General features: G+C 32.5%; 2 protein-coding genes across 3 annotated transcripts; one reads left to right on the top strand and one right to left on the bottom strand.

Annotated features, from left to right (window-relative positions):
• The first annotated feature begins 3,828 nt into the window (after positions 1 to 3,828).
• On the top strand, positions 3,829 to 6,391 carry LOC111297291 (outer envelope pore protein 16-3, chloroplastic/mitochondrial-like). Its single transcript, XM_022891974.2, has 3 exons — positions 3,829 to 3,968; positions 4,827 to 5,170; positions 6,065 to 6,391. Exons 2-3 carry the CDS (start codon positions 4,840 to 4,842, stop codon positions 6,208 to 6,210), a joined length of 477 nt encoding a protein of 158 aa, XP_022747709.1. The 5' UTR covers positions 3,829 to 3,968; positions 4,827 to 4,839; the 3' UTR covers positions 6,211 to 6,391.
• Positions 6,392 to 10,720: 4,329 nt separating this feature from the next.
• Positions 10,721 to 21,745, bottom strand: LOC111296366 (uncharacterized). 2 transcript variants are annotated; one of them, XM_022890637.2, is made up of 9 exons: positions 20,664 to 21,714; positions 19,493 to 19,630; positions 18,133 to 18,513; positions 15,759 to 15,863; positions 14,606 to 14,746; positions 12,111 to 12,314; positions 11,900 to 11,992; positions 11,616 to 11,727; positions 10,721 to 11,044 (listed from the first exon to the last, which is right to left on the bottom strand). In XM_022890637.2, the coding sequence occupies exons 1-9, from the start codon at positions 21,144 to 21,146 to the stop codon at positions 11,001 to 11,003; spliced, it is 1,701 nt and encodes a 566-aa protein (XP_022746372.2). In that variant the 5' UTR covers positions 21,147 to 21,714; the 3' UTR covers positions 10,721 to 11,000. The 2 variants fall into 2 exon arrangements, with proteins under 2 accessions (XP_022746372.2, XP_022746373.2); XM_022890638.2 differs by lacking the exon at positions 19,493 to 19,630 and having other exon boundaries at positions 20,664 to 21,745.
• Positions 21,746 to 21,953: the final 208 nt, after the last annotated feature.

Below are 21,953 nucleotides of genomic sequence, written 5' to 3'. Positions count from 1 at the left end.
AATAACATAGTAATATATGAACAAGATCATATATAAAGAATAAAGTAGAAGATTTACTTGATTTGTAGAAGCTCAATAGAAGCATTTTTTTGTAAGTGTTGCAGAAGCGATATGGACTTAATTCACTAATCGAGATCAAGATCATGTATTCAAAAATTATCAACTATCAACAGCGTAAATTCTCAAACACTGAAGTATGAGATTTTTTTAGAAGTTTCCTTTCCTGTAGCAATGCCTCTCTTTTCCTCTCTTGTTTTCTATGTAACACATCACATAATCCCACATAAATGAGACTCATCTCATATTTGGTTTGGAGAATGAGACTCATCTCACGTTTGGTTTGCATGAACAAATTCGTCCTTTTAATCATGATTGAATTCTATAACGAAGATTGAGAGAGGAAGAGACCGGCCCCTCACTCTAAAACATTTTCATCCTTTGCTTTTATGGCCTAATGGCATGAATGATTAAGAGAGAGATCACCTTCGGTTTACATTGGTTTGTAATACAAAACCAAAAAATCATTAATTGCCTATGGCAGTTTTCTTTGAGTCTTGGTATTAAGATACCAATAACTATCCTTTTGATAGTTATCTAACGTGGGGAAATTTGCCCACCCATTATGGGCGCCAATTTCCTACATGTTATTTTGATAGTGCGTGGCAGGGAAATACAATTCATGTGAACAAAAAGATTGCAGGTGATACATTGACAACGAGCGTAGTCTCCGTCAGCGCAGCATGCATTGCAGATGAATGAGATTGGTCTCGATTCAAGAATCCATGGGTATTCATGACTAGCGACTGTAATTACGGGCAATGACAAAACATCTTCAAGAGTAAGACCAAACTTGCAAATGGAGCAGTAATAAACAAACCCCATCCTCCATTCAGTTTTGCAGAAATAACAACATCCTTCTTGATGACTGGTGGAATTGGCAAAAGAGTCAGAGAATGTTTGCAGTGGTAGGGGTAATTAATCTCAAGGGATAGTTCAGCACATTCTTTATGGAGATCGAAGTGAATGCAATCCAGTCATCGATAAATCTAACCTGACAAAGAGATACCAAAATCACAAATTCATGGATAAAATCACAAAGGGAATTTTTGTTCTGATACCAAATTTCTGGCTGGAAATTGAGGAGGAAGAGATATTCAGCCGAAAAATATGACATTTTTCGATACAACATAAAAAATAAAAAATATATAAAGAGATATGATATAAAATTTTAATAAAAATTAGATATAAATAAAAGAAATATATTTTATATTTAATGTGTTAACAAATTATAAAACAGTTATTTTTATATTTTATGTTATATAATATTAAATAAATACAATATCTATACACAAATTACAAATTTTGTTATAACTTATTAGTTAGTTTCTGTGATTATGCAGTGAAAACGAGATCATTATAAATCCATGAAAGTAGATTAACAACCGTAAATTACTGTTTTAATATTAGACAAAAAAAAAAAAAAGAAAAAGAAAGGTACTGCTTCAAGATGCGATGAGGTAATGGTAGTTTATTATTAAAATTTAAAAATTATGGAAAACTCTTTTATCTCTTTGAAATTTATTTTAAATTAAATTTATATTTGATGTATTATCAATAAATTAAATAATATTATTTTATTAATAAATAAATTTATTAAAATATATTAATTTTTATATATTTATTTTAATAATTAAATAACATTATCCGAATGACAAATTTATTAATAATGTATAAAATAATATTAAATATAAATAGTTTTATTCTTTTAAAAATTTGGGGGGGGGGGGGATGTAGTCAAGTCAAAAGCAGAGATCGAAAGTTAACAACAACAACCCATTTTCTTAGTTTCTTACATTGGAACACCGGACTCATAATCCACTCATTCACCATTTAAGGAAGCTGGCAGACAATTTTCTAACACCATTTTGAACCATATGAGATTTTCTTAAATCTCCAAATGTCATGAAAGCTGCCTTTGCCAAAGCGGAAAATTTTCCAAAGTTTGTTCTAAGAGTATGAACTACAAGAACTAAAATGACATTACTTTGAGGACTGCTACCAGTTTACAAATGAGTTCATGCATAAAAAATGAAGCCATGGATAACATTTTTTTTTTTATCAATAAAGATAAGAAGAGATACTCTGTTTCCACTGTGCTATTACCAAATGAGTGTGTAAAGAAAACATGAAATGAAAAACAAAGTTAGCATCCATTAGAATGAATGGCGAAATTAAAAATAACAGTAAAAATGAATTAATTACTGTAACGAACAAAAATAACTGTTGCCACTTCTAACATTCAATTCCTACCATCTCAATTGCTAGTTTCATTCCTACTTAAGCTAAAATCTCCACAGTTTAGGCACTAACACCTCTATTAAGCGACACATTGATCTCTCCAATTATATTAACTCGTCTTCCATCAAATACAGATGAAAGGGTACTTTCACATAGCTTCTTCAGCTCCCTGGTTTTTGCAAGAGCAGCTTCCAGCAGAATCATCACTTTCGAATTAGGGAAAGCAAGGATAGAGGAAAAAAAAAAAAAAGGGAAATTGTGCTTCCTAGAGAGTTAATTTTTGGTTTCCCTCAATCATTTGGAAATCTTTTTATTTTCAGATTTGAACAGAGCCACAATCAGATGTAATGACATCAGATGGAGGAGTTTACGGGCAGTTCATTCCTTAGAGACGGAACCAACATAATGAAGAGATACAATAGGAATCTGAAATTTAAAACGGCAAAACCAGTGCTAAATATAACGACACATTATAAGAAAAACTCACTAAAATAATCTGAGGAAATATGCAGTCGGAAAGTTGAGATTTTGAGAGAAGGAAATAGGCAGTAGATCCCCGTCTTTTTGGGTGCCTTGGTCATGACGACTAACGACTTTAACGGGTCGGGTTAAATGCAGAGTCGTTTAAGGGCTATAAAATGGTTTTTTTTTTTTTTTTATTCTTTCTGTTTTGAGAGAGAGGCTAAAATGTATATTTTTAGCTTAAGCCATGTAATGTAGAATGTAGAATTGAAAAAAATTATTGTCCTTCACAATTTATTTTTTACTTTTGAAAATTAAAAATAATATATGTTTGGATTTAAAGCATGTAAAAATTTCAATAATTAGAGATTATATTAAAAAAAAAAAAAAGTAATTTATTGACCATATGTTTTAAAAAACTTTTTTGACCTTTTCTCGCCCTTCAGTTGTACTTTTATTCTTTTTTAAAACAAAAAATGGTATTTGTAATTTTGTATAAAAAAATAAAAACAAAATCATTCATGATGCTATCTTCTCGCTTGTAAAGAAATAGGAGCCAATCATTTTCTCTGTTAATTACAATATATGAGGTTCATGGAGAGAGAAACGACCAGAAAATCAATAACCACAAGCAAAACAAGTAGCTTAATAGGTTATAATGACAACTCTATTGTTGCTTAAATGTGCCAAAAGGGTGCCACATAAGAATCGTATCTTATGATGAGAAATGCCCAGCAAAGTACCGTACTCATGAAAACTGTGACAAGTGAAATGCAAGATATTGACATTTTGCTGGTCATGTCTTCTTTTTGTGAGTGTTCTCCATTGATGGTACCTTCATATTTTAAGAATGATTTTAAAAAAAAAATCACAAATGGTTGCAGGGAAGAAAGAGAAGGTAGAGAATAGAAGAATGAAACAATGACATGGAAAAATAATGCTGAAGTGGAAGCTAGCTATTAAGTTCAAAAACCCTGCTTTTGGAATAAAGTTTAAGAATACCCTAATTAGGGAATTAAGATGAAAAAGCACCTTCGTATGGTAAAAACCTCCGGGAAAAAATAGAATGAATGAGGGTAAAATGGAGATACAAAAATCATACTGGCAATATGGTAGCGCATCATCAACGATCAAGCGAATTTCTCGAAACCAGTTGTCAGCTGAACTTCCACGCACAGTCACTTAGCCTTATCTAATTACATAAAAAGGTAGTTTTCTCTCTTTATTTTCTTAATTAACGATATTTCTTCCTTTTAATTATCTTTTTTTTAATCTATTGGAACATATATTTAAATCAGCTGCATATAATCTAGGGTTCTTTTCATAAATCTAATCTAATCCATTTGGTTTCTCGATTTGATCTGCTCCCAATTAATTTCTCTTCTTTTTTATTTTTATTTTTTTGCGCTGTGATTTAGGTGATAATTAGGTTAGCAATTTGAAATTTCTTTTTCTTATTTTGAGAATTAATAAAAAAATATTTCTATTTGTTGCATAGGCATTGTATAGTTTGCAGTTGGGCAGTAGATTTTTTGCTCCTGACAATTCAAAATTTTTACATTAAACTGAAAAATGCTTGGTTCAATTTTCTTTTTCCCTGTATTTGAAAATATCAAAACCTTGTATATTGATGTGCTTTGTCTGAGTTGTAAGGGCTTTGCTATATTCTTATGAACAGATGACATTACAATTGTGTTGATTTTATGCATTGTATTCGAAAATTTGCAGTATAATTGAAGGCCATTTTGTATTCTAATTTGCTTTAGATGATATGCTTGTCTTTTGTGTCCTCAAAGGGATACCCAATGGTTAGAATTTGACAATCAAACTTAGAAGTCTCAGATTTTCAAGCTTGAATCTTGGGAATCGGGATGGGATTTATGGGATGGAGAGAACTACATTCCTATATCTAGCCAACCCCAAGTTCTGCTTGGTCTCCAGATGTATTTTAATTGGGTCATCTACTTTTCAGTAAAAGATATTCTAGATGGTAGTATTTGGGCTGAATCAGTTTCTGAATTTTTTCCTTTTTCTTCTTTTTTGTGGTGATATTGGTTGTTATGCAGTAAGAAGATAGATATGGACCCTTCAGAGCTTAGGTATTATGAGGATGACGACACTCCAACAATGAAAACAATCAAGGGTGCAACTACTGGTTTTGTTGCCGGTACTATCTGGGGAACCATTGTTGCTACATGGTATGATGTGCCTCGTGTTGAGAGAAGTGTTGCCCTACCAGGCCTTGTAAGGACACTGAAGATGATGGGCAATTATGGGATAACATTTGCTGCAATTGGGGGAGTCTATATTGGTGTTGAGCAGCTGTTGCAGAATTATAGGATGAAAAGAGACTTTGTCAATGGTGCTGTTGGTGGTTTTGTGGCTGGGGCTTCCATTCTTGGTTTCAAAGGTAAAGAAGGTTTATTTAGACGGCTAATATGTTTTGTGCACATTCGAACTTGCTATTTGATTTTATAAATTTTAGAGCAACATTTTATGAAAATCGACATGGCTTGGATTCTCCCTATGAAAGACTAATGTTTACAAAACTTTGTGAGATGCTGAAAAGACCTCTCATTTGCCCTGGTAAAAAAAATATTACATTTATATGTACAGATTGTATTAATTTTTGTGTTTCAGTTATATGTTTGATGTCTTTCTTAGAAAGCTTTACCTCTTCAGAGTTTGAAGCTTGTGAAGTTTCTTGGGATTTCTATCTCCATCTAAACAGTGGTGCTAAAGTTATATAGTATACTTCATTATTGCATGGAATTGTTTTAGTTTGTCTTGTTTTCTTAAACATGTTTACTCAGTTGTTGTATATGAAGTGTTAGGAGTTCTGAGTCATGTGAATAAAAGTCGATACTTCTGATTTTTCCTATAATTTCCGTATATGTTAAGGTTTTTGACATTCTTCTTTGTGAAATTCATGAATCATGCATTACTATAGCTGCTTGCTTGCCTTGTCTGTTTCATCTGTATTGAGAACTGTCTCTAGAGTCTCGAGTGAGTTGACAATAAGGATTGAGCTGGAATATGTTGTCATAAAATCCTTGAGAAGAGGACAGGGAAGGGGAAGGGTTCTGAGTTTTTGTCTTTCGAGGTAGAGGATTGTGTAAAGGCATTATTTCTGACGGTGAGCTTTCCATAAGTTTTTGTGCTTTTAAGGAGAGAACGGAAGGGACTATCAATGTCGTATGTGTTATTGATTTCTAACTAGGTTTCTGGATCCATGTTAAACTTTGTCAGTTTTGTCTACTTTTTAATGTTCAACAAGTGTGCTGACGTGCTGTCCATTTCTCAGGGAGGAGCATCTCAAGAGCTATTTCTGCTGGAACAGCCCTGGCGGCCACCTCTTCCTTTATTGATGTTGGAGGTCAGACAACAAGAATGGACACGGGCAAAGAGTACTACCCTTACACCACCAAGAAAAGACCTGCTGATTCATAAATCTTGCATGTCGCTGCTGAGAAGGCACTTCCAGCTTGATGCGAGATAATCAATCCTGTTTGCTGAACAGGATGCATTTCTTTGTTTCCACGATGTATTCATACTCACTGTTTCCTTTTTTCTGTTCACTTTTAGAGCGAGAATGTTGATTTGAATAAAAATGCCCTGCCATTTATCAAAATCATGGTATAGGTGACAGTTTCTAGACCTATTGAATTTGGGATTACTGCTTTTGCTTTATTTTTTTAGTTTTGGACAAGACAAGAGTAGCAGTGAATGGTGCTCTCTCTCAATTTTGGAGTTTCTCAATGTGCAAACTTGCAGGAATAAAAATTGAAGCATTCGTCTTTCAGGACGAGTTGCACTTTCTGGCTGTTGCATTCTTTAAATCACCTATCCCTGGCCTGCTGAGTATACTTATAATGAGTATTAATCACTGTCGTTAATGAAATTAAAGAGAACAAATTGTAAGAGAAGTGGAAGAAGAATTTTTGAGTGGGTATTTTGTTGGAATGTTGATATTGTGTTATCAATTTTACCATTAAATCAGTTATAGCTTTTAGCTCTACCAAGTAAAATGTACAACTGCAAGACAGGTCAACCAAAATGAAGAATTAACAGGAACTCAAACAGACAAAGTTACATATTCTATTTCCAAGATTTCTGAAAGGAAATCTATGCAGGGTAGATTACACTTCCAATTTTTTTTTTTATACCAAAAAGAGCTGTAACCTGAACATAGAAAAATTATTACAAAATTCAAATTTATATGTAAGATGTAATAAAAGATAACTGCAACAAAAAATAATTACATATACCCACTTAATTAAATTCCGAATTCATTAAATTACCACTTATTTGACATGATAGTTAGCTCTCTACAGCCGCAGCAGCATCATAATACATATTTCTTGGTTGATACAAGAAGAGCAAAACCAAACATGGCATCCATCAAGCTTCAGCTTCTTTCACCCATGAAGGTGTCTAAAATCATAAACGGTAGAGTTTTGGGGCCAAAGGAAAGTGTGGAACCAGAATCGCTGTTGAGGACTCTGATTCAGTGGAGTTAGGCCTCAGGGGCTGAGTCACCGCCGCTACTCCTTCGCAGGATGCACGAGAAGGACGTTTGCAGCAACAAAAGATGGATGAAAAGAATCCCATGTCTCCCTTTTCCTCCCTCCCTGAAAGGGTTGCAGCAGGTAAATGGAAAACACAGCTAACTCTTGTTATTAGTTCAATGCATTTGTCCATTGCTGTTATTAGTCAATGCAGATGTTACTGAGTGGTTGTCAGTTTTTCTTAACACCATTTCTAAAGAAATAATTACTTGGATGCCAAGTATATAGACTGAGATCAGCATGGCCCCACCAAAATATGCACTAAAGTAAAAAATAGTGGAGCCAAATTTTCCAAGTTCATCGTTGAAAACAAACAAGAAGAAAAAATTGTTCAATGATGATTTGGTAGATAAGTTAATAGTCTAAGGTGGTAGATAAAAGTAAGAGTTTTTGGGTTTGAGTTTTATATTATTTATTAAAATTATTTTGAATATATAATTTTGAATTATTTTTTTAAATTATCATATATAATATATTTTATTTTGATTTAAAAAATTAAATAATTTATTTACTTCAAAATTTTTTTATAAAAAATAAAATAAAAGGTTGCATTTGAATGTCGACAGCGCCGCTGCGGTGCAATTGGGTGCCTTTTTGCCCTTAAATTAAATCATTATGCCATTTGGGTGACATCTTTTTTTAGATTAATTCAATTTATTTTTCAGTTGCGGATTGGACCTTTTAAGGTGTAGGGAAAGAAAGCTTCTATTTGTATCTTATTTTTCTCTTCATATTTCTTTTTCTTAAATTATTTTTTAATAATATTATTTAATTATTTTTCTCAAACTAATTCTTTTTACTTTTATGCTTCAGATTTATAAATTTGTAGATTTTTAAAAATATTTAAATTTGTAAATTCAAAATTTTTAAAAGTTTCTAAATTTGTATATTTAAAAATTAAAAAAATTTGTTTTAGGTCTTTGAAATAAAAAAAAAAAAATTCACAGACCCACCTATTGTAATAAGGTGCTCTTTCTATTAACTTTATAGTTTTTTTCTATTAATTTATGCATGAGCTTATAATTATTTAAAACAAACCGATTTTTTTTTTGTAGTGTTGTAAAAAATTTCCAAGATATAAGATTTTTTCCTCAATTAAATTTTTGGATTTTGTTAGAATCCCAGAAAATTAAATAAATATTTTTTTATTAAATTGAGATAATATCGATTAGATGGATTTTGTTAAAAATATTAAACTCTAAATGTAACTTTTTTTTTAAACTCATAAGATATGAAAGTTTGATAAATTAACTTACAAAATATGCATATTTGATAAATTTTATAACTTACTTGATATAAATATCCAATAAATTATAAAATTTATTGATCATACATACTCAAAGACTTTTAAAAACGAGATAAAAAATAAATAATTTTACAGATAATTTTGAAGAAAAAATTATGTAGAAAGCAAAAGTAATGGTAAAAAAAGAAGCACCCTTAGTGAAAAATTACAAGGTTTAGTTGAAAGTTTTGGACCATAATGCCCCTATTTTTTTTTAAACATTTTAACATAATTTCGTTGTTTTTATTTTTAAATTTAAGTTTGTTTATTTTGTTATATGTTTTATATTTATGTTTAATATCAATTTATCTAAATATCACTTATAATTTTTATAAGTACTATATTTTAAATATTAAATATTTTGAAGTATTTTTATAATTTTAATATTTAAAATTTTAATTATTATTTTAATATAAAATAATATGCATATAATTTTGGTTGAATAAAATTTTTAAAATTTTATTTGATATAAAAATTGAAATAAGTTCCAATTACTTATTATCTCATAAACGTAAAAAATATATTAAAATTTTTATTATATATAAATTTAATTCAATATGTTAATGATCATTTCATTTTTCACTGTAATTCACCTCATTATCTTTACAATATTTATATCTAAATGCATATTTTCATTACTAATTTTAATATTATTTTTTACAATAATTAATTTTATTAGCACCGCTATTTTCAATCTTACATTTAATCCAAATAGACCTTAAATCTACTAAAGTATCCCTTTAACAGATTTTTTTTTTTAAAAAAAATATAAAGTTACAACTACAAAAGAAATTAAAATCATAATAAATTATTACATATATAAAAAATCATTGAATTAAATCATTCAAACAGCCCAACAAACAAACTAATAACCAAATCCAATATAAAACTGGATAAAAACACACATTATAAAACTTAAAACCTTAAGTAATATTTGGTATTATTTTCAAGATTATCATAATAATTTAATTATCGAGGTAAACTTATTACTAAGATAATATTTTACTAGTGATCTGGAATCATTTTATTTAATTAAAAATTAAAAATTATTAGTAATTAAAGATCATTGAATTTGATATTATTAAAAATTAAATATTATTTTATTTGAAAGATCAAAATAACTATGCACATTATAATAACTACACAAATGAATGATTTCAATACTATTTAAAGATAATAATTTGTATATAAAATATTAGTAACATTTTATTTACTTCATAATAAATATAATTAAATTATTAAATTAAAAATATATTTATTGATAATAAACCGATTTTTATAGTATAAATTATATAAAAAAATATTCGAATTAAACAATAAAACTAATATAGTAAAATCAAAAGATTATATTATAAATAAATTTAAAAAATTTAAAAAATCACAAAATATTTTTAAACTTGTTACAACGAATATTAATTTGAAAATATAAAAATTATAATATAAAATAATTGTAATTAATTTACATAAGAAATAAGATTTTAATTCACGTATTAAATGATAATAGTGACTTTTTGTTAATTTTATATATCATTTTATTTGGATAATAAAAATTTTTCATCCTTTTAGATGAAAATTAAACTAACTTTTAAAATAATAATTTAATCACTCTCAATAATCTAAAATTATCACTATATAAAATTACTAAACAATTATAAAATATAATGATCTAATCATCTTACATAAATTATCATAATTTTTTGAATGATGATCTCGTACCAAACTTTACCTTAAGTTTTGAAACCCTTTTTCCTACCTCTGCACAAAGTCTTGTTAACCTTACCACTAAGCCAAGGCTATAAACAGACGTTCCTTTCTTCTCTTTTATAGCCTTTTGAATCAGTGTTTTCCACCGCATCCCTATAACTACATTGTCTTGAACTTGCTACCATCAAAACCTAATAAAAAAAAAGAAGAAAAAACTATATATAAAAAAAAAAGCATTGGACCAACATAGATTCATTAAACAAACAATTATTTGAGCTGCTTCCAAAATATTGAATTTTTAATTTTTATAATCAAAGTTTAATTTTTGATATCCTCTAAGTTAGAAAAAAAAAAAAAGATACAGTATTTAAATTCACATGGGTAGATCAAGGAGATGAAAAAATTGAGAAGATAGCAGACCTAGGTGAACAAATATCACCGTAAGATTATTTCCCTTTTTTGGTCCAAAAGAATATTACATTGAGATTAGCAAATGTGTAAGTGATTGCATTCTGCGCATAAGAGCCAATCCATATAATTTTTGTGCCCTTCCAAATTACAAGGGTGATTCTCAGCTGCCTGTTGTACCCACAGAAATGACCTGAGGAACTGGCAAAGGGTTGAAACTGAAAGAAAACCATAAACCGTTCTCCTTCTATACCTCATCTAATCAAGTAGACGTATCAGTCGCCTTGTAGGCAGTAAAGCTGTCGAATATTTCCAGAAGCTGCCATATTATTACACAAAATGAAATTTAAGTACACACCTCTTCTTATAGCTCATTTACTAAAATTCTTTTTTAAGTTCATATCATAGAGTATAAAGTTCAGAAACACCCAGCTATGATGATTACAGGTTGTAAATTCATAAAAATACATAGACCATATCTATAAAGTTTTCGGCAAGTTAGTATTTCTAATTTACAGCGTCTGTTTCACTTAAAATTCAGGAGGGAAAAAGAAAACCGGATAAGGGTAAAATCATCAGAAATCATATGGAGTACGAATTCAAATGTACGAGAACCTAATAAAAAATCAACAGGAATTTAAGCATTGTTCATTTAGAAAAGGCAATCTTCAGTAACAAGAATTTGTGTTTATTTTTGAATTTTCAATTAAAAAAGGACCATATAATCTTTACCATATAGCATCCTATCATCCACGGTACTATGGACTAGGAAAGTAGATACGTTGAAACAACTATGATCATGAATATACCTAAAACAATAATGAAAACCACCACATATGCAAATAGAATGATGAACTTCAAAACAAAAAAAGGTAGAAAAGATGGATTACCATATAACCAGTCTTTGAAGTATATATGAAGAGCACACGATAATTCTCTTTTTCGATTTTCTTCAAGTGGAGCTTCTCTCAATATTTGTTTTATCTCACCTAAATTCTTTTGCTGTTGACAACATTACAAAGAAAACAAAAATTCAGTTAATGCAATATTAGAAAGATCAATAAAACCAATAACTAATTCTAAATACACAACATTGCTTCTATCATGCAGACAAAAACCAAGTCAAACTATAAACTCAAAGTTTGTCATCCTCAGTTGGGCTTAGTGCATTTACATTTCTTTGCTGAGATGTCAAGTATTTGTCAGGTAGGGGGAATGGGTTATCCTTGGTCAACCCAATGGGTTCACCTTCAATCCAGTTCGGAATCTGCATAGTAAGAAATGTGCATGTCATGCACAAGCAAGATTAAATTACAAAAAAAGCAAAAAGAAAAGAAAGTTACAAAACTATCCCAATCTAAGCTATGAAATACACAAAAGCATACCAGAAAATTTGTGAACTGATCAGGATCTAGACGTGCTGCTGACTCGGCTTGAGCGTCAGAAACGCCTGCAGGACGAGATAATGGAGAGTGTGGATCAATCATTCCAAGTGCCAATGGTTCATCCCATCTATTGATAGTTGCCTCAATACCAACTTCAGTCATGTGTTCCTCCAACTGAGAGTAGAATGTGTTATATGGTGCCACCTGATGAAATTTAAGAAAAAAAATTCCAAAACTGTCAGTCTTCCTGAGTGTTGAAGTTCATAATGGTGATAAAACCAAAAACCATCTCAAACCAATAGCAAAATGGGTCAAAAATGTGAAAACTGTCGTTAAAAATTAATTAATGAAGTGTAAGGGTCCATATATGGAGAAAGAAACAAGGAATGCCTTCTAGGGGTGCTTCCACCAATGGTCTAGAAGAGTCTATATTCTATTTTGCAGAAGAATTAGACACTAAAATCAAATCCTCAAGGAAATACATATCCCTTGAAAACCTTAGTATTGTATATGTTGTCTATACAAACATAGTGATAGCATCAATTTGCATTAAAATGGCCAGAACAAAATCCCCCAAACCATCTATCATTGCAAGCAACAGATAGAATGGATTAGACGGCAACAATATCCTGCCAGTGATGATACTACAAAGAAATCAAAAGCTAAATGCAAAACAATGAGCTCGAACAAGTGTTGAAAGACCTTAATGAAACAAGATGCATGAAAAAGATTACAGAAGTTTAGCTGTAAAGTAACTTTTCTTTTCTTGTCAGTTGAGGTTTGATTGCTTTCTTCATAAAAAAAATTGTAACAAAGATTGATTGAAATGTTATAATAACCTTAATAATATTCTCACCAAGACATAAGGCACTACATGCATGTATCTCTTGTGCCCTCTATCACAGAGCCATTGACTATAGTGATCACCACAAGGTTTTACAATAGAACTTATGCCCAATGTTTAACTGGATCACTCTTCATTTATTTGATTCTTAGTGGGTTTAATTAACTCCTGAACTGCTATTTTAACCCATCTTGTTCAAAGATTAACAGAAGGCTATTCTGTTAATAATTCTTTTCAAGCTGTTAAAAATTAATAATCTTGACTTACATGCAAAAAAAGAAGGCCAAATCAGCCTTATTTGAGGAAAATCAGCTCTAAGAAACACATAACTCAAAACATGACAAAGAACATGAGAGAAATTCTCTCTTCCACCAATAAGCCATGACACCAACCAGCAATCACCTTTAAACATCTTTCACCTCTCAATCACAATCTAGTCAATCATCCCACTGCACCAAAACCTTTCCTCTTCTCTTCTCATCTTACAAATACCACAAATAAATATTGCCACTAATTTAACTTAAGTGATTCGATCAGGTTGGCTCTAGTTCATCATGGAGAATTACCACCAAATTGCTAAGGCAGACTTATTTTAGATAGAAATTTATGTAAAAAAAGGTTTTTCTTTTTTGGATTTATTATATTCTATTTGGATTTTTTTTTTTTTTTATGTTGGCTTACTTTAGGGTGTTTTGAAGCTTTGATAAAATATATATATATATATATAGGTAAATCTCAGAATACTGAGGGCAGCTTTTGATGATTGACATTTTGAAACCATGACTTTTGCAGCCAGGCAATTGAATTTCAGATTTCATATTAAATTTCCACCAGAATTCTTTCAATGTTTAGCTTCTCTGGTATTCTATTTTGATATTGTTGGTTCTGCATCAGTATGCTTTGGCTTTTAGCTATTTAGCAAATAGCACAAGAAAAAATAAAGACTTGTACTATCATCGATTGGATAGAGACATCTTCTAAAGATGCCAATATGACAACTTTCTTCACCTGTAGTAGAGAAACCCACCTGACAAAACCCTTCTAATTTCAACCAAATAAAATCATGCTTTCAGCAGAATATTAATGCACCTACATGAACAGAATTCAGTTCAGCAAAACATGTATAGTTCCAAACATGAAAACACCCAAGATGCTGCCTAACCCAATTTTTAACAAAAACACAACTATAGTGCCAAGTTGTCAAAATCAACTAATAGTTAAGTGTTTGCATGGGAAGAAATTGAGATTTCCAAGAAATTTAGTACAACCGGATTCAGATTTGGTGTGATAAAGCAGAGATATGATGGGCCACAGAGTAGGCAAAGGAAAAAAGGGGTGGCCAGCCATGATCAGAGCCAAACAGCACCAACCACCAGGTTGGGTGGTGAGTTCGGCTGCAGTTGAAAGGACAAAGGAACCAAGGAGATGGAGAGAGAGAAAGAAACCCATCTCTCAGGAAAAGAAGAAAATTGAAGTTAATTTTGACTAATTGAATTTCTTTCCCGTCAATTATATATTTTTGAAATTAAGACTAGTTGGCATTTACTTGGAAATAAGTTCTTTATTAATTCTCATCCTAAAAACCCAAGCATGATCCCATTAAATTCCCATCGCACTCATAACTCATAATAGTCAATAATAGTCCACTTACCTGCAGCTTGTGGTTATCACCAACAATAAGGGGTCGCTGGTTTACTCCCAGAAAGAATACACACTCACGACAATTGGCAATGCAGACTCGTTTTGCTGCAATAACCACGTGAACTCGTTCACAGTGTTCAAGTCTTACTGCCTGTAAGGGCAAAAAAAAAAAAAAAAAAGAAAATCATTTTTCATTATCCATGAATTAAGACATATCATCACCTGAACTGGAAATGGCTTGATAGTTAACGGTGTAAACATCAGGTTGATTATTTTACAAAAAGTGATAAAAAAATATGGAAAGGGAGGAGGTGGGGAGCATATAAAATGTTCCCATAACAGAAGAATTATCACCTTACAAGTAAAGAATATTAGACGGAAAATTATAACTCGAATCAGTATCAAGGTTTAATATCTGAAATTATACAAAGATGATATGGGCATATATAGGCAAGAAAATATCGGTTATCAAATTAACAATCTTAGCAATAGAAACTGATTGTGTGCATGTGCATGGCCAAATTAGAGTTTAAACAATTTCCTTTAGCAATTTTGGAACAGCCAGGAAATGGGGCACAGATGAAGGGAAGCTATTCTTCTACAAGTTCTGACCCATTTGTTGCATATGTATTCAAATTAAAAACAAACCAACCAACATTAGATGATAGATTTCAAACAGAGAATATCAGTCTTTACATTACCCACAGACATTCCCGCCATGAATAAGTCATAGATTAGTGACAGATGCCGGGCAAACTAAAGGAAAGATGCACAAGTAACCATATCCTAAAAATTAAAACATAAGGAATCAAACAGTAAAATGCTCGATCACGTTAAAATTGAGTGCATTTGGTGACAAGGAAACAATTTAGTAACTTCTTTACTAGTGATGGACATTTTCCAGTCAGTAGAATAGTGAATAAGAAGTATTTTTCATTCTCTTATGTATGAACTAATGAAGAAAGATCAAAACAAATCTGTTTCCAGAGTTTCAGTTCAAAATGCCAGAGAAATGTTTTCAGCAATTCCAAACACCATTACTGGATTAAAAAAAGGAGGAATGCAAATTTGAATCCACAATTCCACATTACAGAAGCAGAAAATGTTTCACTGATTCCAAATTAATGCAACACCAATAGTTGACAATACAAAGGCAATGATACCTTGCCAACAGCTCCAAGAACTATAGTAGCATCAGAGCATCCATAAATGGTGGCATATCTCAAAGGCGCTAAAATGTAAATGACTGAATCATGGCAATTAATGACCTGAAATTATAACATCATGCAAAGTTAGAGGTTTTTATGGCACAAAGTATACAAATATCAAACAATAATCAAGAATTAGATAAAACTTGTTGCCATAATTTAACTAGCATACACCTTTCCTCAAAATAGGAGGTCACAAGTCAAAATACCCCTGCTCCCAATTATTAAAATATATTTTTTTATTTTAATTAAAAGAAGCCGAGTATTCAAAAAATAATTGGGTAGAAGACAAACTTTACTGAAAACACAGCCATTGGAACTGCGTAACTTGCAGCCTATAATCAATAATAAGATGGTGATTATAATGAAGTTGATGGCATTGATTATGAAGAGGGGACTGAAACAAAAGAGCCATATTTGGGAAGAAAACAAGATTCCTGCTCAGAAAAAGGCTGGTACCTAAAGGGACGAAAGCTTTTAGCCTCAAGCAAGTGAAGGCTCTTATCCTAATTAGGCGATTACAAGAAATAAGACATTTTTTTACCAAAGACAGTGCAAATTTTCAACTAACTGCAGCTGGTGTCAGGCATTCAAGAATTGCTGCAGTCAATATCTGAAACAAGGTTTAGCAACATAAGCGATAGATACAGAAAACCAATCAATCTAGGAAGAATTTATCATAAAAGCTTGAAAATTTTGCAAATATGAAAAAGCCCTGAGGTGCCTGACTCCAAAAAGGCAGAACTAAAATTACCAAATGTGAAAAATGCTCTACCCTCATCTTGCTTGTTTCAAGTAACTAAGTCATATGATGCAGAACAGTCAGCCCTCAAGCCTTATAATCAGGGATTTAAATAACAGTCGTGGTCACGTTTTCTAATATAACGAAGACAATTGCAGTCATTGCTATCATCGTGGTCGTGCATTTTTTTTAAATTTTATGCAATTTGTTATAAAATGTAATAATTATAATTATAATCATAAAAATATGATTTTTAAAGTAGTTTATGACACTGAGTTTTTTATTTTCTAAAAGAATTATTCACAATTTTATTTAGAGTATAATAAAGTATTCATATTTGGTTCAACAGCAAATTATAAACTTCCCTCAATCCTTCTAACCAGATTTTCTCTAAAAGAATTTCCAAAATTAAATATTTCAAATTTATGTTTTAACAAAATTAATTACTAAATTAAAAAAAAAAAAACTTCACCCCACCAACCCATCCCATTCCCACAGTCTCACCACCAAATTTCCCTGAATCATGAATCCCACCCAATTCCCAAATTCCCTCCTCAAGTCTTCTTCATGGCCTCCCTAAAGTCAACGACTCAACCCTACTAAAGTCTTCTTCCTCTCCTCAGTTTCTCTGCATCTCTCACTCTCTCTCGCGTCTCCCTTTCGCCTGCTCCAACCTCCACTCACCAGCCACTCACTTCTTTTTCCAGTCTCTCTACTCTCTCGCGGCTTGCTCCATAAAACCCAATCCCAAGTTGGCCTCCCAAGTCCCAACTCTCCCTCACACATACCCGATGACCCTCATCACTGTCACTGCATACAGAGTACAGACTCAGCCTCGTCTCTCTCAGATTCTTGGCTGTGGAAATTTCGGGTTTTTTTTATTTTTTTTAAACTTGAATTGGTGACGATAAAACGGGGATAGCAGCTATAATAGACCATTATTGCCGCTTTTCCCCGTTATGCCGATTTCCAATGGCCACTACACACTGTTTCGAGTGTGATTGAATTTCAAAACCGCATTTTCCCTAATAGTGGTGGCAGGTGGTGGTGCTAGTGCAATTTCCCAATTGCTATTCCGCTACAGGACCACTATTTGATTCCCTGCTTGTAACATAGTCACCCCATCTTCCTCCATATGCACATTATTCCAGAAATACAGAATTAGTGACAATAGAACCAATGTTGAGTATATTCACCAACTCCAACATTGTGCACTCCTCTCATTCTCATTCTTCTCATTATTTCATGATGAGCAACACAATAGTAGATAGCCCCACCTAAAATGACATTTTCATCTCATCTCATCCATAAAATATGCACACAATAGACATCCATCTCAATATCTATATGACAGGTGCATATGATAACCTAATTTGATTTTCTTTTTTCTTTTTTCCTCATCAGATTCCATGTGGTACTCAAATTAAACTTAAGCTGGGGATCGAGATAAAAATCTAGACCACAAAGTACCTTCAGTGGTGTAGGCCAGTTATTGCATTTAAATGAGAATCAAGAAAAACACTGTACACAGAATACCCCATGAAAATTTTCAGGTTTCACTAAACCACAATGCAAAAATATGCTAACCTTCACAGAAGAATTCTTAAGATCAGATGCCTGCTTTACATAAGATGATTTAGAGACCCCATCAATGAAATACGGACTCCTCGCACTTGCCAAGGCTTTGGCTGAACTTGGACTAGCATCAGCCATAGCAACATCCTGATCTGAGCCACTTGGAGAACCATTTTCTTTTGCAGAAATTTTTTCAGTAACATGTTCTAAAGATGAAGCTATATTCTGTAGAAGCCAATCATGAACTTGTGCAGCTGGAACAGGAACAGCAGGCATGTCTGGATCTGAATTAGAAAAAAATGGAGCAGCCTGGCTTAAAGGTACTCCTTCAGATCCCTTGTCACCAAATTGAATCAGAAACCCAAGGTGCTCAAACCCATCCGTGGTTAAAACCTGAAGGAACAGTACTTACATGAGCAGACCGAGCCATAGAAGCTAATAACAAGCACAAACAAATGGAAATGGAGTAAGATATGCAGCAACAAGAAAGACCAATCATGAATACATAGTAATGACAGCCTGGCTGATAACAAAGAGGAAGAATAAAGAGGAAAGAAAAAATCAAATATAATAAGGAAAGTTATGTATGTTGGATAAGGTAGAAAAAATAGGAACAGAAAGATTTGTAAAAGCTCCAACTTATGTTCTAAAATTTTACTAGGAAAAATTTAGCTCACAATCAGCATTAATTGCTGAGAAGCTGGCAGGGAGTTCTTTTGTCCTCTTTTGGTGAAAATGCTCATATTTCTTATTGTAGTCAAACAAATGAGGTCCCCAACTTTTCCTTCCATCATAAAATAAGGTATAACAATAAAACAAACCAATTTTTGGTTGCAAACCAATCCTAAAGCAAAGAAACCAACACATAAAGAGAAAAAAGGGCACAATGAGCATCCCATTGTTTCAAAACAAATGGAAAAGTTATTCTGCCTTTCACCATGTTATCCTAGTAAGACAACCAGGTTATGCCTTCAAAGACTAAAAAACCACATGAAGACATTATAAACAACAAGATTTACATCCCAGCTCATTAATATTCTGTGTCAATATTTGGTTCTACCAAGTGCAACCACTAAAATAATTTTCTGTGCTTCCACCGTTTATCCCTCGGAACTACAGTTACCACATGTTGGAATTACAAACTTGCATTTTATAATTCAATTTTGACCAGCAACATAGATGAACTACAAAGAAGATGAATAATTAAAATGCTAAAAAAATTAAAGTGGAACCAAAAAAAAATGCAATCATTGACTTATATTTCAAATATCTCAGTTTTGCTTGTATTGAGAAAAACAAAACAAAACAAAACTCAAAAACAGCAAAAGAACACTCCATCAAACTACAGATAGCAAGAAGCAGTATTCCAAACCAGAGACTCTCCTTCCCCTTCCACAGTCTCTGACAAAAGAGAGAGAATATTAGCCAAGTGCTTTTGTAGATAGGACAACTGATGGGCCTCTTCATCAGCCTGTGATGGCATAAATCGATGGGTGTTGCAGCGGACAAGCTGTGATAGAGTAACCATCACAATTAAATATAAGTGTCTAACTAACCATAGAGTAAAAGACTACGGTTATTAATTTCTAACAGAAAACAGATCTATATTTCTTACAAATGTTCACGGACATGGTGAAATCCATCCTAATGAAGTACTTAGCTAGATAAAACGATGGGACAAACAACCATGATAGCAAATCCTACAGTCTAAGATACCAAACTTAATTGAAATCATAAAATTTTACAACCTCTCCCGTAACATATATGTTTCACCTGTATAACTCATATTTTATATCCTAAAGCAGCAGGCAGAGGGAAGAAATAAAAACATGAACAATCAAAACAAGCAATTTATAACATTGCCTTTCAACTTCTATTTATTATATATGCACCCAGAGCCCATCCCAACTTCTTGGGCTTAAAAATGAAACAATGCATCAGATGTAGAACTAAAAATAAAAATACGGATGGTAAACAACAACAAATGGTATTTGAAAATTGCCAAACGGAAAAAAGCAAAATCCTATTTTATTACAATGAAAAAAATGATAAAATGTCAAGTATACTCAAAACATAATTGTTCCATATAAGAGTATAATGCATTTATAGTATCAAAAAGTTAAATATTTAACGTTTAAATCTTCAAAAATATTATTAGCTTTTATATATCTTAAAAGACTTTGTGCTTCCTATTATCAAAACCAAAAAGCAAGTAACAAGAGTACAACAAACATAGCCTCAATTAACACAAACAATAACATAATCCAAAAAGACATCTTTCAATTTGCCAAAATATAAACGGAATCACATTTGGTCCTTTCCCAAATGACAATCAAGATTCAACTTTTCGCGAATTTTATCAGCCCCCGGCATCGAAGTCGTTCATTTTCCTAAAAGTAGCCATGAACCTAACACAATTATATAAAATGACTATTGAAATTAGGAAAATTATATCAATAACCACCTAATTTTCAGCAACCATAAATCCAATTAAAAAAAACCACATTTCACCAAAACGATAGCGAATTGGTCAAACCCCTTACCTGCAAGGGCGAAAGGGCCGATAAGTAACCGTCGAATGCTGAAGTGGAAGGCCAAACATCGGCAACCGCGGCGGAGTCCTTGTGGGAGCGCGGCAAAAGCCTCTTATACGATTGAATGTATAAAAACAGGATCAGATCACGCAAATCGGCACCAACAGAATCAACATAGTCGGGTCGGGCGGTGACGAGCGGGTCGGATTCGGAGTGTAGCACCGAAGCGAGAGTGTCGAGGATGAGACGCGCAAGGTCTGATGAGATCTGGAGTGCGTCAGCGAGGGCAGCCGAGTTGACTCGGTGAGTTGAGGACGATGCCAGTTTTTCCTTGAGAGGGGTTAGGGCTTGGACCGGGTCGGTGAATATGAGCTTCTGGATTGATAGGAGGCCGTGCTCGAAAGGCTCGCGTCTCGGGTGGAGGAAAGCGATCGGGCTTGGATTCGGATTGGGGTAGCTCGTTGACGTTGATGGTTCGATGGGGTCAGTCATCGCTTTGATTTAGAGAGAGAACGAGAAAGAGTGCTCTTTTTTTTTAAGAAAAAAAATTGGAGTTTGGCTTTGCAGACCTTCGAGTAATGAATGATGTTGTTGAATGAGGAAAGAGAGATAGCGGATGGGTGTGCTGAGGTCTGGTATAACGGAACTGTTTACGTGGCTGAATTTCATTGGAACGTTAATGGGGGCAATCAAATTAATAACTTTAAAAAAATAAAAAAAAATAAAAATGAAAATCTTATTGGTTCTTTCATGATTCTGTGGCTTCACACTTATTGGTTGATGTATTGATGTTTGTTCTTCGATCAGGTAAAAGATGAAGTAATAGGGAAATGTAAAAATTTAACAGATACAGAGGGCATGCCTGTCGAATTTTTTTTGGATTAATTATGGACTTCCAGATTTTGGGGAAAGGCAAGAGGTATGAAAGCTAGTATGTGAAAGAGCAAAGGGGATGGTTGGGGCTTTGTTGTGCAAGGAAGACTTCAACGACGTACTGTATATACATTGAGAAAGATGGGGGAAATATAAGAGCTGCAAAGAAGATAAAAGCGGTTTAGACGGGTGTATGAGGAGTGTAGTTTGATTGATATGCATTCCTAAGGTCAAAGATTTACATGGATTAATAAGAGGGAGGATATGTTGATAAAAGAGGGAATTGATATGGATTAATAAGAGAGAGGATATGCTGATAAAAGAGGGAATTGATAGGGTGTTGGGTGTTGGTGAATCTGGAGTGGATTGAAGTGTATCTCAAGACTTAGATGTTCAATCTCTCAATGTATGGGATTTGACCATTCA

Source organism: Durio zibethinus, chromosome 12 (assembly GCF_047325235.1).
Source record: "Durio zibethinus cultivar Kanyao isolate XHJ-2024 chromosome 12, ASM4732523v1, whole genome shotgun sequence".
NCBI classification, from domain to species: Eukaryota; Viridiplantae; Streptophyta; class Magnoliopsida; order Malvales; family Malvaceae; genus Durio; species Durio zibethinus.
The sequence above is the reverse complement of the archived record's forward strand: the minus strand, read 5'-3'. Positions and strand labels throughout refer to the sequence as shown.

Coding starts and splice junctions, on each gene's coding strand:
- LOC111297291 (XM_022891974.2), top strand. CDS start 4,840: ATGGACCCTTCAGAGCTTAGGTATTATGAGGATGACGACACTCCAACA. Junction 5,171..6,064: donor TTCCATTCTTGGTTTCAAAG/GTAAAGAAGGTT, acceptor TCCATTTCTCAG/GGAGGAGCATCTCAAGAGCT.
- LOC111296366 (XM_022890637.2), bottom strand. CDS start 21,146: ATGACTGACCCCATCGAACCATCAACGTCAACGAGCTACCCCAATCCG. Junction 14,747..15,758: donor TTCTTGGAGCTGTTGGCAAG/GTATCATTGCCT, acceptor TTGCCCTTACAG/GCAGTAAGACTTGAACACTG. Junction 11,045..11,615: donor CTTCAAAGACTGGTTATATG/GTAATCCATCTT, acceptor ATAATATGGCAG/CTTCTGGAAATATTCGACAG.